This window comes from Neocloeon triangulifer, unplaced genomic scaffold, assembly GCF_031216515.1.
Source record: "Neocloeon triangulifer isolate White Clay Creek 2 clone unplaced genomic scaffold, ASM3121651v1 ptg000003l, whole genome shotgun sequence".
NCBI lineage: Eukaryota > Metazoa > Arthropoda > Insecta > Ephemeroptera > Baetidae > Neocloeon > Neocloeon triangulifer.
The window spans coordinates 9,599,507-9,616,422 of NW_026775546.1; the positions used below are offsets into that span (position 1 = coordinate 9,599,507).

Genomic DNA, 16,916 nt, shown 5'->3' on the forward strand with positions numbered 1-16,916 from the left:
TTCAACAAAAATATACGTATTTTAAATGCGTGCATTATTGATTTTTTTACCAATTGAAATGCAAACCTTACTCAATATTTTCTTTATTATATCCAAACTTCAAAATTTGATTTGAAGTTTTTTTTTCAGCACCTTTGAAGTAAGGTCGATCAATTTTGTAAAATTAATAAGAATCTCATTTAAAATTCTCTCCAAATGGTTTTCTAAGAATTTTGGGTCCATTGGCGATTCATATCTTATTATTCTTATAAATAATTTTTATTTTTAACTGCACACAATTAAATTAAAAATTAAAGATTTTGAAATTCAAATTATTGTAGTTTAACTTCTAAACAAATCAAAACCTTTGAGGGAAAAGCAGCAAGATTAAAATTGTGTAAAAGCTGCCGAATAAACTAGACCAAACTGGACTAATATTTTGAAAAATATGGTTCCTTAATATTCTGCCAATTGAGATTTAATGCATATTAAAAATTTTATTCCGGTACAAGTCATTAAAATTTTGTATGCTGTGTCTTTTAAAAGCTTATTTTGAAAAATGCACTTTTATTTCTGCTGAAAAGTTTAAAAATTTGATTTAGCCAATTTAATATCTGAACGGGTATGAATTTAGCTCATTTGGAAGGACCCGCTGCTAAATTGTTTTAGAACATAATTCAGTAAAGGCTGTTTAAAAAAACTTTATATAAAAAAAGCTGATTGCAATGACAATAATATTAAAAAGATTACGTGGTGAAGTAAATTAATTGTAACGATTTATTATTTTTTTTATTGTAACTTAGCTGGCAAAATCTCAATTACATTATTTAAGATATAGTGTTTGCTATCATCAAAATTGAAAATTTAATATTCCGTGATTGTTTGCGCAAAATTTAATAAAAATCCTTTTGAGGTTTCATTTACCTCATTTTCGTGGCAAAAGGAAGGACGGAAACTCTGAATAACGGAAGCTGTTCGAGCTGGTTCAATCTTGGCCTCAGTCAAACGAGATAAAAATTAATACGATTAACATCCGCTCTCAGCTTCCTCTTTATCTTATTAATAGGGCGCCGCTTTTCACAAAACTCCCAAGCATTCATGAGGCATCGATTTTTTTTTTGTAAAATATAAATTGCTGAAAAGTGTAAAATAATGCACATAAATGAAATGATGCGTAAAAAATTAATTTAATTTCAAATACTAATTTATCTTAAAGAAATTTTATTAAATTTGGTCTATAACAGGTGGTTTTAAGAGTTCACAATAGTAACACAGTTCAAAATTTAATGCAAGAATTTTTTCCTTTTTAATCTTTCTTATTTCTCCCTTATAAAATTTGAAGAAAAAAAATCAAAATTCCATCTCTAGAACCACTAGTGAATAATTTTTAATTACATTTGACAATATTATATTATTATTATTTGATATAATTTTAAAAATCTTTAGTGCTTTCTGATAACTGTATTTTTAGATGAATTTTCGTTCCAGTGAGATAAATTTTAATTGTATCGAGTCAATGAGCGAGGGAAAGACTCTCTCTCAAGAGAGACCATCATGAGTCGAGGGGAATAGGGGAAGAGAGACGCTGGATCTCGAGCAGGATGACTGCTGCGATGATTGAGAGAGGCTGGAGAGGGGGCGCGGGACTCGAAGAAGTCGCGAGGAGAACCGAAACAGCCCAACAGAGAGGAGAGAAAAATAAAAGAATAGAGAGAGACGAGAGAGAGGGAGAGCAAGAGAGAGAGTGCCTTACACCGTCGGTCTCTCGCCCGAAATCTCTCTCCGTGTTGTTGACTTTTAGCCATTGTGTGCGGCCCAAGTTCGACGATTCGGTGCAGCGAGGGCACTTTTCGCCCGACAGCCGACTTGCTCCTCCTCGTTGGCCGACGCCAGGTGAGCTTTTCGCCCGAAATTGGACCGAGAGTTTACAGATGCGCCGAGCCGCCGGTGATCTCGCCATGTGTGTTGTCAAAAAAATGTTGAGCCCGAGAAGCGCTCGATTGTATTCTGGCGATGCCGTTCTGATTTTCTCCACTTCGTCGATTCTTATTTTCAGAAATTTAGGGAAAACGGGTCAAAATTTGGGACTTTTAAATTTTTGTGAAGAAAAATTAATTTATTTTTGGTAGATTTTCTTAAGTAAATTGTTTATCTTTTACGTACGGAGAATAACACTAGGCCATAAATACCACTCGGCTTTTTCCAAGGGTCAGGCCAAGACTGAACTGATTCTTTGCCGGCCTTTGTTCTGTTAGTGACGTAGAAGACATCTCTCTGAAGAATAATTTTTTTAATCGAATATTTTAAAATTTAAGAGGATTTTATTCCATTTTACAAATTTTAAAAATGCAAAAAGATTAGATTATTTTTTGGAGACATATTATATTTTTTTATATTTTGTGTATTTTTCAAAACATTTTTCCTATTATAATTAAATAATTGCAATATTATTTTTTGTCAATTTTTAATAAATTAGAATTCCCACACTTTTAAATTGCTCTCTCCTCTTTCTATCTTGATGCAATTTGTATGAATTATCTGAACCTAAAAAAGCCTCCATGCAACCAAAAGCTGGATGTGCATTTTCAATTGGTCACGGTGCTTCTTGTAAAAGAGTTAGAAACGAGCATAATCTTTTGTGCTTCCAATTTCCATGGGCCTTTGCAGCTGTCAGTTTTTTAATTATTCAATTAAAACTTCAATCGCTTAAATGGTTCTTTATGCGAAGTTAAATTAAATTGCAAAGTTGCCCTTGTTTATGAAACCAATTAAATTCCTTTGCAACTACATTAAACTTCAAAACAAAATTTAAAAAGTTTCCTTAGTTCGTTTAATCAGCAAGAAGAGCAATAATTTATTAAATATTATTTTTCCTAACAAAATTCACCATTTTTTAAGACTTAACAGGAATAGTCTGAATAATTTTTAAAAAAAATCGTGGACTGAAATATAGTAATTACGAAGAATATTTATAGTTATCTATTAAAATTATCAAATGTATTTATTTTCACAACTCCGCATAATTCTAGTTTTTTTACCCAATTATTTTAAATGTCAAATTAAATTAATGATAATGGCTTATATTACATAATTATTTTATTTTAATATTTTAAATGAATTAATCATTTATATTTTAACTCAATAATTATAACGTTAATCATGAGAATAATTTATTCTCTTTAAAAAAAATTTATCTTTGCATTAAAAAGCTTCAGCATTCAAAGATGTTAATTGATTTTCTTCTTATTGTTTCTTGCAGATCCAAAAATGCTATTCCGTTTGAGTTGGTGACTGAAATCTTGGCATTTTCCATTCACTGAACAGAAAACCGCCCTTCAACATGCTACCTTTAGGCAGTATTTATAGGATCACCCTTGTGCTTTTATTAGCAGGTAAGAAACCCTTTTCAGTATAAAAAGTTATGTTGTTTGAAAAATTTCGGTGTGCCAAATTTTTCAAACTGCCTGTCGAAATTTCGGCCAAACTGGTCGAAGTGAGTGACGCTGATAAGCCCGCAGCAACTTGTGGAACAACAAGGCCCTTTCTGTCTAAAAGATAGCTGCACTTCTCGGAAGAGGCAGTGCCTTTGTGCCAACATCTTGAAATCAACAGATGCACACCATCTGTGTTTGGGCTGCGCTTTGAAAGAGAGTTCGAGGACGAAAATTGACTGTGAGAGAGTCTGACAACTAAATTCCCTTTTCTCTCTGCTCCCAAGGATACTAATTTACGAGTCTGAGAGCCGAAGTCATTAAATTCACACTCAATTTATAATAATGAGAAAAAAGATCAAAAGAAAAATTTCAGAATGCAAAATTTATTGAGTTTGAAATATATCACATTTTTTTGCGTGACTTCAAGATTTTGGCCTTGTTGTTTTATCAGAAGAATTTGAAAATTTTAAACCAAAATTTAAAATAAATAAAATGATGGCAGCCAATTTGAATCATTTACCAAATTTAAAAGAAATTCGTGTTTTCAATAATTTTTTATTTTTGAATCAGTGGACGATTTACTTAACAGTTAATTTAATTTTATTTTAACTCTGAAAATATTAAGAAATTAATTATAATACAATCACTATTTGAATCGTTTTGAGTCAAATTTCTTTGCAGCCAAAGCTCAAGTGGCGTGCGGTCTCGAGGCACGTAGCAAAGGGAAGAGTTCTTTGCTGCTGCGATGTTTTTTATGGGAACGCAAGCAGATGTGAACAAAACTGAAATTAAAATGACGTAACTTCTTCATTACATCACAAAATTTTTATGGAGCTGCCGAGTGGGTTGTCGAGCGACATGCCGAGCGCGTTTGGCGGTCTAGTTAAATTTAAATGATAATTTGCTCATACCAAAGGCACCCTTTATTAAAATAATGAAGGACAATTCAAGCTCATACCAAACCCACTATTATACATTGTTGAGCAAAGTCCACTGTTAACCAAAGGAATATTTTCACTTTCCGACATTTTTTCATGATGTATTTGTCCCTCAGTTTGTGTTGAAGAATCTTAAGAAAAAAAATATTTTTTGTTACAGATTCGGTGTTTGCGCAGTACCAAAGGGAAAGAGGAAAAAATAGTAAGTAATTTAAATTTTATTACGAAAATCTTGCAAAATTGTATTTCAAATTGGCCTCCAGGAATTATTTAGGATTAATTTTTTTATTTCTGCATTTAATGTAATTTTAAATTTAAAAACAGTTAAATGAAATTGTGTTTTTTTTTTCATTTATTTATTTATTATAAAACAAATATTTCACAACGACCCTGTTGTCCGAAACCTTCTTCAAGGCTACTACAACCAGCAGCATAAGACATTCCGTGCACGTCCCTTGTTCAATAACCCCTCAGTTTCCCTTGGTAACTCGTTCAGAGAAGAGCAGTCGGTCGAGGACTCAAATGTCCACCCCCTTACTCGCACCACGTCCAACTTCCGTGAGAGGCCAAACACAGGGCGAGGTAGGATCGTCTGAAAGAAAAACTAACCCCATCCACAAGTGGTGCTGGACCTGCGCTGAAGTTGACAACAACCCTAACTTAATGCTAATCTACTCGACACCTCAGCTACCCCAGCTTGTTGAAAAGGACATTTTTTGCAAACCTTCTTCGAATTGACCCTATTAACTGATGAGTGACTAATTTTTATAACAGGGTTGGAGAGAGGCTCGCTTGAAATTAAATTAATCGACATAAATTAATTATTGCTGTTTAATTGAAGACTTATGAAATAGTAGAATATTTTCAAACTCCCCTTTCTAAAATTATGAAGCGTTGTTATTTATAATTAGTTAAACAAGTACTAGATGATTAAATAAGGATTTAGATAACTTATCTAAAATTTCTCCTCTTATAGTTTTTTATTATTAATTTACTAAACGTTGTACACCCTCATGTAAGTTCAAAAAGCATGTAAAATTATCATGCAGTTTTTCTTAATTTTCTGAATAAACCGTTTTATAGTGCAATTTGTTTAAACTTAAATGTTCTGACAATGACGTAGACGACTGGTGATGGTTTTGTCATAACTGAATTTGCTAGACCGTTCAAAATTAGCCACATCAGCAAGCACAGCAACTAAAAATTTTATTACTCCTATGATTTAGGAAGAAAAGTTTTTTCAGCAGGTCTTTAAAGGGTCCAGCAAATTCTTTAATAACTTTTGCATTTTGTGGCCGGATATTTATTAAAATTGGTGCAGTTGTTAATGCTGAATTAATAAGAATTATTTTACGCAGAATAATAAAAAAAAATCTAATAAAATTTTTATTTTGCAGCCATTACTCGACTCCATCCGTGTGAGCAAAGTTCGTGCTACCCTGCCACTGGCAATTTGTTGATCGGACGAGAGTCGCGGCTCTCAGCCACCTCGACGTGTGGTATTGGTAGTCAGGTAAATTCTCGTTCTATTAAACCTGCTATTACCATAAATAGATAACGCTTAATTTTAAATTTTAAACTTTTGCCTTTAAAATTCGTCCATTTTATGGGCTAATAAAAATAGGCACATAATTTTTAATTCTACTTTTATAGGAGAGATTTTGTATTGTATCCCACCTCGAGGAACGAAAAAAGTGCTTCTGGTGCGACTCTAGAGATGCAAATAGAAATGAAGTAACAAGTCACAGAATTAGTAACATAGTCAACAGATATGGCGCAGGGTAAGTAAATTTTGATAAGACGTGACAAATGTTAATTTCAATTTGAAGGCAAAAAAATTAATTTTATAATTAAAATTGTAGGCAGTCAAGTTCGCATCAACACCGAACATGGTGGCAGTCGAAAAACGGTGTTGAAAACGTCTCGATTCAACTTGATCTGGAGGCGGAGTTTCATTTTACTCATTTGATCATCACATTCAAGACGTTCCGACCGGCGGCCATGCTCATTGAAAGATCCTATGATTTTGGAAGAAATTGGCAGGTGTGTTTTATTTTATATGTTAAAAAAAATAAATATATTTAAATTTTGATACTTTTAATAACTCAAAGACAAAGTAATTTACAATCAATTTTCTTCGTTAACTCAGGTGTACAGATATTTTGCCTACAACTGCGAGGAGTCTTTCCCTGGTGTGCCAAGGCAGCCTCCGAGGACCAAAACTGACATTATTTGCGAATCTCGTTACTCATCTGTGGCGCCCTCAACAGAAGGCGAAGTAAATGATTATTATTAAACTTTCTAAAATAATCTGTTGTTAATAAATAAACAAAGCAATGATTAATTTTTAATTTTCACTTGCCTAGGTCATCTTCAGAGTGTTGCCCCCAAACATTCCAATTGAAGACCCCTATTCACAAGAGGTGCAGAATTTGCTGAAAGTGACCAATTTGCGCGTCAACTTCACCAAACTCCACACGCTTGGTGACGATTTGCTCGACAACAGGCAGGAAATTCAAGTATGAATAATCATTTGGCACTGTATTTTAATTAGGCCTACAATTTTAACTTTGAATTAAAGGAGAAATATTACTATTCAATTTATGAAATGGTGGTTCGAGGCTCGTGTTCATGCTACGGGCATGCATCTCGTTGCTTGCCCCTTTCGAACGTCCTTGCTAGGCCAGATATGGTCCATGGTAGGTGCGAGTGCACCCACAACACCCAGGGTCTCAACTGTGAGCAGTGCAAAGACTTCTTCAACGATCTGCCATGGAAGCCAGCCGTTGGAAAGCAATCAAATGCTTGCAAAAGTAAATTTTTATTTATTTCATCTCTCTTACAATACACTATTTTATATTATTTTTAAATTTTAGTGTGCAACTGTAACAACCACACAAATTCTTGCCACTTTGACGAAGCCGTGTACGAGGCTAGCGGACGAGTCAGTGGAGGTGTTTGCGATGGCTGCCAGCACTTCACCCAGGGCTATCACTGCGAAGAGTGCAAGCCTTTTTACTACCAGTACCCCAACAGAGACATCACTGACCCTTACGCCTGCCAACGTAAGCAAATTTAAAATATAATTTATAATATCATTTAACTCTTTTTTTTTACTGATTTCTTCCAGCTTGTGACTGTGACCTCAGAGGTTCATTGGACGAAGGGATCTGCGACTCTAAATCAGATCCCGCAGCAGATCTGGAGTCAGGCCGCTGCCACTGCAAAAAGAATGTTGAGGGCAGAAGGTGTGACAGGTGCATGGCCGGCTTCTGGAACTTCTCGGAGGAAAATCCAGAAGGATGCGAAAGTAAAATATTAAATATTATATTTGAAATGTTTAAAATTGAGTTAATTCATGAAATGGTTATTTTACAGAATGCAGCTGCAATTCCCTTGGCACACATAACAATCAGGGGTGTGACTTTTTCACTGGTGAGTGCACCTGCAAACGTTTTGTTACTGGAAGGGACTGCAACCAGTGCTTACCTCAATTCTACGGACTGTCTGAGGAGCTTGACGGCTGCAAAGCCTGTGATTGTGATCCTGGTGGCAGCTTTGACAACGATTGTGATGTCATTACTGGACAGTGCAGGTAATTTTATTGTAAATAAATAATCTATTGATTTCAAATCTAATACGTAAATAATAGATGTCGACCTAACGTTGGTGGACGGACTTGCAATGAGCCAGTTCAAGGATACTTCGTGGGCTACTTGGACTACAATGTATATGAGGCTGAATATGCTCGCGGAACAGAGGTAAAACCATTTTGAAAGATCAAGCTTAAAATTCAAAGGCGCAAAACTTATTTTATTTGATGAAGTTGATTATGAGTGCTGACGAAAATTTCAAATTACCTTAAAATTTTATGTCATACCAAAAAAGTTCATTCAAATTTTCCTCAAAGTTTATACTAGTTCAAATTTTTTTTGCCAAAAAATTTAAATTTCTGCCATTATTAGGCTTATCAAAATATTTAAAAACCAAAATTTGCAGAGGTGCAGCCAAAAATTTGAGAGGGACTCAAATACAGTAAGCGAAATATAAGTTTCATTTCAAGGTGGTAGTGTGGTTTGGGGTTTGTGGTAATAATTTAGTTTTAGAAGGTACTGAAGGTTTATTGATGTATGCTAATAAAAAAATATGCTTTATTTGCTTTTTTTATTTTAATTTTGTTTTTCATACTGAACAATAGAATCACAAAATTAAGCTGCGTTTTACTTATTTTAGAAATGCCAAGTTATCATCAGAGAACCGTACAGAGATGGCAGAGAGCAAACATGGACAGGCATTGGCTTCATGAAAGTCTTCGAAAACTCTGAGATTGAGTTTGATCTGGGTGACATCAGAACCAGTATGGACTATGACATCGTCATCAGATATGAGCCACTGGTAGGCTTTTGATCAAATTTTCACTTTGCTTTGTTTTTTTCCTTGTCAGTTTATTAAAAACAAGGTCTTTGATTAGATTGCAGGTGGTTGGAGTGATGTGAAGGTGATACTCAAACGACCTTTCAATGACACCATCGATCCGAACGGCCCTTGTGCAAAGACCGTCCCAGAGGATGACATCAAAAGCGTGTCACTTCCAACTAACGGAAGGAGTACTGCTGTATATCCTCCTGTCTGCCTTGAGGCTAATAAGGATTACAAACTGGTCATTCAATTCCGACGACACGACCCTCAAAGTGAATCACCAACAGCAACCATTTTGATCGATTCTGTTAATAATATATTTTATTGTAAATGCGCGTATTTATTTAATTGTTTGTCTAGATTGCTTTGGTGCCCAGACCAGAGGAGTTACCGTTCTTCCAGGGCAACCAAGTCAATGAGATCAAAAGGGACGAGTACGAGCGTTATCGATGCCACTTGCTTTTCCAGAATGTTAACAAGGGACAGATACCTGAAATTTGCCGAGACCATTATTTCAGCATTGGCGTCTTTGTTCACGATGGAGCTAATGGTGTGTTTACCTAAAATTGTATTTAAGATAAAAACTATGTTGATTAACATTATTTTCAGAGTGTCAGTGCGATCTGACTGGCTCAACAAGCACACTTTGCAACTCGCTTGGTGGTCAGTGTGATTGCAAACCAAATGTGGTGGGAAGAAAGTGCAACAGGTGTGCTCCAGGCACATTTGGATTTGGTCCTGAAGGTTGCAAAGGTAGGCCAGATTAAATTATTCTAAAAGGGAAATATTATCTTATTATATTTCTGTTTTTAGCTTGTGATTGCAATTCCATTGGCTCTCAAGACAACTTCTGCGACGTTCAGAGTGGGCAGTGCAAGTGCCGGCCTAACACTTACGGCCGCGAGTGTGATCAGTGCCAACCTGGCTTCTGGGGTTTCCCCAACTGCCAGAGGTGCGAATGTCACGGCCACGCTGACGTTTGCGACTCGAGGACTGGTGCCTGTACAGCTTGCAGGGACTCAACTCAAGGGCACCACTGTGACCGGTGCATTGAAGGCTACTACGGAGACCCGAGAATTGGTTACGACATTCAGTGCAGACCATGTCCCTGCCCTGGCACAGTTGAATCTGGCCACTCGTATGCTTCTATTTGCGCTTTAGATCCGCTTACCCAAGACGTCGTCTGCGAATGCGAGCATGGCTATGCAGGTTAACAATGAAATCAATTTCAGTAAAACATATCAAAATTAATAAAATAATTTTTATAGGGCCAAGATGTGACATTTGCGCCGACAACTATTATGGAAACCCTGACGAGCCAGGTGGCACCTGTCAACTTTGTGAATGCAATGGGAACATTGATGTGTCCATTCCTGGTAATTGCGATGGCAGAACTGGAGAGTGCCAGCAGTGCCTCTTCAACACTGAAGGATTTTCCTGTGATGTTTGTAAGGCAAACTATTATGGAGACGCAATCAACAAACTTTGCACAGGTGAATTAGGAATCAATTTTCTAATTTGTTTTATTAACTGTTTGGTTTTAGAGTGCATCTGCAACATCCTCGGAACAGACAAAGCTGTTGGTGAGTGTGACCGTTCAACAGGACAGTGCCCTTGCCTACCAAATGTAGTTGGGTTAAGTTGTGACCAGTGTGCTGAAAACCATTGGAAGATCGCCAGCGGTGAAGGTTGTGAGGCTTGTGATTGTGACCCCGTGGGATCTACCTCAGACCAATGCAATCAAGTATGAATAGAAAAATTAAAAAAAAAAAAATTGATTTACCAATTTATTTTATTATTTAGTATGATGGACAGTGTGAATGTAGAGAAGGCTTTGGTGGCCGGAGATGTAACGAGTGCCAGGCAAACTTCTGGGGCAACCCTACCGTCGAGTGCATGCGTCAGTATTTTTTGCATAAAAAACTTTTATTTTGTTAATTTATTACTATCTTACAGCTTGTAATTGCAACATCTATGGTTCTGAAACGATGCAGTGCCACCGAAACAACGGCAGCTGTGTTTGCACGGCTGGAATTGGGGGAGAAAAATGTGACCAGTGCGCTAGAGGCTTCATCGGAACCGCACCATACTGCGAACCTTGTGGCGAATGCTTTGACAACTGGGACAGGATTTTGGAAGGACTTCAAGGTGAGAGATATTAACTTAATTTTAACTTCTAAGTTCTTACTTTTCAATTTACAGAGAGAACTAATAGAGCCATACAGAGTGCATCAGACATTAAGCAAACTGGAGCTACTGGCGCTTACACAAGAGAGTTTGAAAATATGGAGAAAAAGATAAGTGAAGTCAAACAGCTTCTAGAGAGTAGTAAGGTCAGCTCTAGTGACCTGGACAATTTGCGTAACAACATTGATGACCTAAGGTACACACAATTAACTGCATGAAATGGTATCTAACTTTTAGATTTCAGAGCCAATCTGACAAGCGCAACATCCAATTTGGAGGGTGTGGAAGGCTTCCTTCAAAACCAAACTCAGAGATTATATGATGCTAACATCACCTTAATTAATTTGCGTAATGACGCCAACGCTCTCAAGATGAATGCTGATACTTTGAAAGAAAATGCGACTAGACTGCAAGAGGCCAACGTTGAAGGTAAGAACAAGTTTGCTTTTTTTAATTCTAAATGATTGCTGGAAATATTATTATTATTTTTTTTTAAATCATCAATTTTGAAGAAGGAGTTTATTAAAACTTTCCTTATTGCTGACAGGCGCTTTGAACCTGACCAGAGAAGCATATAAGCGCTCGCAGGATGCTCAAGATCAGGCGGAATTAGTCAAGACTATCAATGACAATGCGGAGAGAAATTACAAAAGAACCGAAAGCCTTGTAGGCAGAGCATCCGAGCTATTTGCTGAGACCAAAATGGAGAATGAAAAATCGCTGAATAGTCTTAGCGACCGACTCAGCATCCTCACCGATGAAATTCCGGAGTTAAACGAACACGTAGGAAATAATTTTCCTGATGAATACTTTGCTAAAAAAAAAAAAAATATTTTCCTTAGGTGTGCGGCAGGAGAGGTGACCCTTGTGACAATCTTTGTGGAGGAGCCGGATGTGACCAGTGTGGAGGTCTCTCTTGTGAGGAAGGAGCTGTTACGAAAGCAGTCCAGTCAATGGACATAGCTAGAGACAATGACCAGATTATTAAGGAGAAGGAAACTAAGGCTGAGGAGCTTTTCCGAGGGGTAACTTTTTAAGTGCAACAATTTATAAAATTCTAACCATTTCTATTGTAGATTACTCAAGCTAGCGTCGAAGCGGCAAATGCCAGAGATCTTGCTAAAGAGGCTAACATGGCAGCTATGTTGACGAAGAACCGGTCTGAAAGTGGTGTGCAGGACAACAATGAGCTGCTAATTGAGGTCAACGGATTCCTTGTCAAACAAAGAGCAACACCAGAGGAAATTAAGAATCTTGCTCAAGAGGTGAAATATTTGTGTCAAAATCTTAGATTTTTTATATTAATTTTATTTCATAGGTCTTAAGCAAGAAAATTCAACTAGAACCTGCTCAGATTTCCGATCTGGCCCAGGAGATAAACAACACAATTGCCAGTTTGACAAACATTGATGACATTCTTGCCGAGACCAGTGACGACCTATTGGCTGCAAACAATCTCAAGGTTGATTCTGATGCTGCGAAGTATGTTTCAAACTAGCAAAAAATAAAATTTTTTTCGAATATGTTCCCTTGTTCAAATTTTTACAGAGCCGAAGCTGAAGAAATGTTAGAGCGTGCCAAAAAAGTAGTAGAGGACCTGGCTGAAGCTGCAAGCACTCAAGGCCTAGCAGAAGCTGCTATTGAGAAAGCCAACAAGGACATTTCCACTGCAGAGAAAGACTTAACTCAAGTAAAAGCAGAAATATAAAAATGGTGCCAAGTTGATAAAAGTTTTATTAATTCCAATTCCAGATTGCCAGTGAAATGACGGAAGCGCAGCAAAAATCAAATGAAACTCTGGCTGAGGTTGACAGTCTTCTTAACAAAATCAAACGCCTGCAAACCAAATTCCTCAAAAACGAAAGAGATGCGCGCGAGGTGAACGAAGAAGCCAAGTCTGTGGCCACCGAGACGCAAGCTGCTCAGACAAGAGGGTTGGAATTACAGACAGCGTACAAGAATGCGGAGCAGTTGCTTAAGTCCCGATCAGCAAATGCTAGACAGTCGCAGGAAAAAGTGGCTGCACTTCTGAAGAAAGCGTCTGAACTGTCAGTCGGCACCCTTGCTAAGTTCAAGGAACTAAAAGGTCAGTTGGAATTATTTTGAGATAAAAAGCAGACTTTCATTTTGAAAACATATGTAAATATTTTAGGAATGGAGGCAAGCAATCAAAATAATGAGGGAGTGCTGGTCGACCTCTCTAACGAAATTGAGGAGCTGAACGAAAAAATGAAGATCAACCTGGTGGAGATAAACCAAAAATCGGATTACTATCGCAACTGTGTTTCATGAACGAAATTTAGTTTCTAAAGTGACTTTGACTGAGCCACTGGAGTGAATTAAGTAAAGAAAAATACACAACTTGCGCTGCTGCTGCCTTAGATATAAGTCGACATGACAGCCATAACTTAAGATAATTGTAGCATTTTATGTTATATTTTGATTAAATAGGATGTTTTAAATTTGAATCTTCATTTAGAATTTTAAAACTATGTGCAATATTTTTGTAAATAATATAGGTCTCTGTCAAAATCTAGTGCCATTTCGCAACACCTCCTGAAAATACTTTTAGTAAAAAAAAAATGTGCATAATACAACAAATAAACGAGTACTTGCCTTCATCTTGATATTATTTTTATTTGCTTAAAAACAAACACATTTTTATAAATCAAAATTTTAAACCTAATTCTGTAAGGCTGAAGTAGAATGGTTGAGGTTCCTCTTTCAGAATTAGGGCCGCGCAGATATTTATTCGCTTTTTGAAGTTGTAATTTTGTTACAAGCAAGATACTAATTAATTATTTGCACAAAAGGATTTTGAGAGAGCAAATAAATAGTTATGGGATGAAATTTGTCAATTATCAAGTTTCAACAGAATGAACAGAATCAATTCAATAACCAATATAATCATTCATCAAATTAAAAAAGTTCCATACAATGATACTTTCCAATTACATTTAAATAATTTAAACTATATTTCCATTTTGACACAAATGCATTATTTTCTCAACAGAGAAATCTAACAACCATAAAAATTTATACCAATTTGCATAAAACTGTACAAATCCATCTATTTGCAATTGGCACGGCTGCGTTTCTTTATTATTTGATTCTGCATAATAAAAAGGGTCGCAAAAGACTAGTTGATATGGTGCAGAGCAGATTTCAGTTTCAAATCAACAAGAAAGTTCCAATATTTTCCAGATCAATAAAGTAGTAAGATTTTCTTTTCTAATTTGATTTTCTGTGAAAAAGTCAAGAAATAAGTGTGGAAAATAACACGACCTAAAATCCAAGGTACGAAAATTTGAGTTTTACGGTAACTCACTCGATCATGATGGTTTTGTCATGTGCATCTTCGAACACCGTTTCGTCTTCAAAAGTCTCTTCGATAGGGGCCATTTGCCTGGCCCTTTCTGCCACCATACTGGCCAAACTGTTGGAAGCACTGTGGTCGCTCAGGGTGGAAGGACTGACATAGGTGAGCCGCTCAACTTTCCTGGGTGCAGGGGTTGGAATCACCAAATCCTCCAAGCTTGAACCTAAGTCAACGGTTTGATCTAAGATTTCATTTTGTTGGGCTTGTTTGGATATATCCAGTTGGATAGTCCTATTTGAGGAATTGTCTAGTTCGACAGTCCCATTTAATGAGTCTTCCAGTTGGATGGTGGTGTTTAGGTTGGTCCTGGGGGCTATGAAAGGGGTGCTGGTAGCGACCTGGACAAAAGAGGCCTGTGGGGTCATGGTGGCCCTGCTGCGACCTCTGCTGAGCAGCACCGAGTGCAGTTCGGACATGAGGTGACGGTAGTAGGTGTTGTTGGCACTGTCCACAGAGTCGTCCTCATGCCCGTCGTCCCACTCCAGTGAGCCTCCTGACACGCTCACCCCCTGGAAAACCTCCTCCAGGAATGGGTCACCGACCTCTCCCAAGGTTGACGAGAGGTCGATGGTGATTGGAGGACAGTCTTTTCCATTGGTCACCTCCAGGCTCTCATCTTGCATCGAGGACATGACCTCCTTCGTCTTGTTTAGACGGGCAACAAGGATTTCTGCCTTATGCAGAAATGAGTCTGAGGCTGCCAACTCCATTCTGCTGGCCTAGATTATAAGATATAAGAAATTAGTTAAAGAAGAACAAATATAAAAGTATTAAAATATTAATTTTAGAAACTTTTTAAAAAAATCTTAAAATTTAGCTAATGGTTTTCTTGCAACCTTATCGTCTTAGTTTAAAATTAACAAAATTGTAAATCAAAAGAATTTTGAAATAACCTGGAGAGTTTGCAGGGCATGTTCAAACCCTGAGTCACTGAGGTTACTTGAGTGGAGAACGAGAGTCAGGGCATTTTTCAGGTGCATCCTGGAGCTCTCAATGGCCGGCACCAAAGGGTTGACATAGTAGTTGTGCCTCTTGGGGTCTCCGTCCTTTGCCTTGGGAGGCATTCTGAGCAAACGGACACCTTTCAGCACGTCCACAATTTCCTTCAGCTCCTGCTTGGCGTCGGCCATTCTTTGGGTCAGGTGACCCAAAACAGGGAAAACATTCTCGACTTTGCAGGGACCCTCTCTTTTGGCATGCAGGACAAAGTTGAGGGCCAGCTGGTGTGTGAAGACAGTCAGGACCTCTTTATAGTACAGATGGATATCCTGTTAAAGAATGTTTAATTTTTATTTTCAATCTTCTTAGAAAAACTCTAAACCTTCAGGTTGCGGTGAGAGAGGTTGGCTAGGTCAAGGTCAGGGTTTCCAAAGGAGCCAAGGGTGTGCCTGCAGTCGTACTCTGCGGGCAGCTGGTTGGCCGTGTTCATTTCTTCCACAGCCGCTTTGAGCAAAGTCGAGCTCCCCTTGAGCAGCACAACCAACTTCAAAACTCCACTTGTGCCAGAGTTTGAAAGCAGAGACTCGGCAACATGGTTAAGAGTAGAACTAGAAAATTTTTTAAAGTTAAAATTCTTTAAAAAGATTTCAATCTTACGAGAGAAATCTGTGGGACATTTGCTCCTGCTGAATTAAGTGCATGGCAAGGCCAAGTTTTCTGTTGAAACTCTCCAGGATGGCCAGCAGCTGTTTAAGGGTCAACAACCGCTCTTGAAGTAGAAATTGTTTACAGGCAAATAAACCACCTTGAGCCAGGAAGAAAAGCAAAGCTGGTTTTTCTATAATCCAAGAAAATGGTGACTGCCAAAAGTTGAGTGCCTCGTCAGACCTGAAAACAATAATTGGGAATTGGTTTTAATTTGTTTGGAGATTTTAAATTTTAACGTTTTACAAGACTTACGATAATGGAGTAATTTTCTTGGCTTTGAAGGATTTTCTAAAATTCCGAAGCCAGTATTCTGCCTCGGGTCTCACCACAGGCGAGTTCAACAAGTAATTCAGGAACAAATCATAGCATGTGGGATCCTTTCCAAATTTAATCATGGTAAATTCTGAACATGATTTAATTTTACAATTAGAAATAATACCTCAAACAAAGATGGAAAATATTTGTGGACAAGTTCAGTCTGGTCTGGTAGAGATTTAAGTACAGGTTGGAAAAAGTTATCCTGAAAATTAGTTAAAAAAAAATATATATAAATATGATATTTCTAATATATGTATGTACTTTGTAAACTTTTGGTTTAGTAGATTCAAGGCTCCAGCACGATTTGTCGTAAATCTCAAAGTCAGTGAAGCCAGAATTTATCAAATGCTCGTGAAGAGCGCCTCCCTGCAAAATATTATCACAATTTTGGAATCTATTTTTCATAACAATTTTGGATAAATGTAAACGTTTTCCAACCTTGACGACTACGTCCTCGTCTTCTTCTAGGTCGGACATATTTGAGAATTTTTAAATACAAGGGGTAAAAGAAAATTCTCCTTAAAAATATCAAAACAGAAAAAAGAAAACTTGAAGCATTTTCTTGGCAGGGCAGGCCGGTTTGTTTACAACTTGTTTCGCGCTAATTTGTCACAG

General features: G+C 37.1%; 2 protein-coding genes across 6 annotated transcripts in view; one reads left to right on the forward strand and one right to left on the reverse strand.

Annotated features, from left to right (window-relative positions):
- The window catches only part of LOC132193131 (laminin subunit beta-1), a 29,336-nt gene extending 15,758 nt beyond the window's left edge, over positions 1–13,578 (forward strand). The window contains exons 1-33 of one of the 4 annotated variants that reach the window (XM_059613542.1): positions 1,693–1,872; positions 3,239–3,371; positions 4,512–4,553; positions 4,766–4,933; positions 5,749–5,864; positions 6,005–6,132; positions 6,214–6,394; positions 6,501–6,629; positions 6,718–6,870; positions 6,933–7,164; positions 7,228–7,416; positions 7,482–7,661; positions 7,730–7,946; positions 8,004–8,112; positions 8,351–8,386; positions 8,585–8,746; positions 8,823–9,077; positions 9,131–9,320; positions 9,380–9,523; positions 9,584–9,979; positions 10,039–10,263; positions 10,315–10,514; positions 10,574–10,670; positions 10,727–10,918; positions 10,973–11,153; positions 11,202–11,386; positions 11,505–11,740; positions 11,800–11,982; positions 12,034–12,222; positions 12,276–12,439; positions 12,506–12,647; positions 12,710–13,043; positions 13,110–13,578. In XM_059613542.1, the coding sequence (XP_059469525.1) occupies positions 3,320–3,371; positions 4,512–4,553; positions 4,766–4,933; positions 5,749–5,864; positions 6,005–6,132; positions 6,214–6,394; positions 6,501–6,629; positions 6,718–6,870; positions 6,933–7,164; positions 7,228–7,416; positions 7,482–7,661; positions 7,730–7,946; positions 8,004–8,112; positions 8,351–8,386; positions 8,585–8,746; positions 8,823–9,077; positions 9,131–9,320; positions 9,380–9,523; positions 9,584–9,979; positions 10,039–10,263; positions 10,315–10,514; positions 10,574–10,670; positions 10,727–10,918; positions 10,973–11,153; positions 11,202–11,386; positions 11,505–11,740; positions 11,800–11,982; positions 12,034–12,222; positions 12,276–12,439; positions 12,506–12,647; positions 12,710–13,043; positions 13,110–13,249 (5,547 nt within the window). In that variant the 5' untranslated portion in view covers positions 1,693–1,872; positions 3,239–3,319 and the 3' untranslated portion in view covers positions 13,250–13,578. Of the gene's footprint in view, positions 1–1,692; positions 1,873–3,238; positions 3,372–4,511; positions 4,554–4,765; positions 4,934–5,748; positions 5,865–6,004; positions 6,133–6,213; positions 6,395–6,500; positions 6,630–6,717; positions 6,871–6,932; positions 7,165–7,227; positions 7,417–7,481; positions 7,662–7,729; positions 7,947–8,003; positions 8,113–8,350; positions 8,387–8,584; positions 8,747–8,822; positions 9,078–9,130; positions 9,321–9,379; positions 9,524–9,583; positions 9,980–10,038; positions 10,264–10,314; positions 10,515–10,573; positions 10,671–10,726; positions 10,919–10,972; positions 11,154–11,201; positions 11,387–11,504; positions 11,741–11,799; positions 11,983–12,033; positions 12,223–12,275; positions 12,440–12,505; positions 12,648–12,709; positions 13,044–13,109 lie in introns of those variants that run through there. The other 3 variants (XM_059613544.1, XM_059613545.1, XM_059613546.1) reach the window with 3 other exon arrangements.
- On the reverse strand, positions 13,576–16,884 carry LOC132193132 (uncharacterized). 2 transcript variants are annotated; one of them, XM_059613548.1, is made up of 8 exons: positions 16,740–16,884; positions 16,572–16,667; positions 16,423–16,503; positions 16,236–16,360; positions 15,933–16,163; positions 15,658–15,883; positions 15,230–15,604; positions 13,576–15,055 (listed from the first exon to the last, which is right to left on the reverse strand). In XM_059613548.1, exons 1-8 carry the CDS (start codon positions 16,776–16,778, stop codon positions 14,282–14,284), a joined length of 1,947 nt encoding a protein of 648 aa, XP_059469531.1. In that variant the 5' UTR covers positions 16,779–16,884; the 3' UTR covers positions 13,576–14,281. The 2 variants fall into 2 exon arrangements, with proteins under 2 accessions (XP_059469531.1, XP_059469530.1); XM_059613547.1 differs by having other exon boundaries at positions 16,563–16,667.
- Between the last annotated feature and the right edge of the window lie 32 nt (positions 16,885–16,916).

Coding starts and splice junctions, on each gene's coding strand:
- LOC132193132 (XM_059613547.1), bottom strand. CDS start 16,778: ATGTCCGACCTAGAAGAAGACGAGGACGTAGTCGTCAAG. Junction 15,884..15,932: donor ATGTCCCACAGATTTCTCTC/GTAAGATTGAAA, acceptor AAAATTTTCTAG/TTCTACTCTTAACCATGTTG. Junction 15,605..15,657: donor TCTCTCACCGCAACCTGAAG/GTTTAGAGTTTT, acceptor ATTCTTTAACAG/GATATCCATCTGTACTATAA.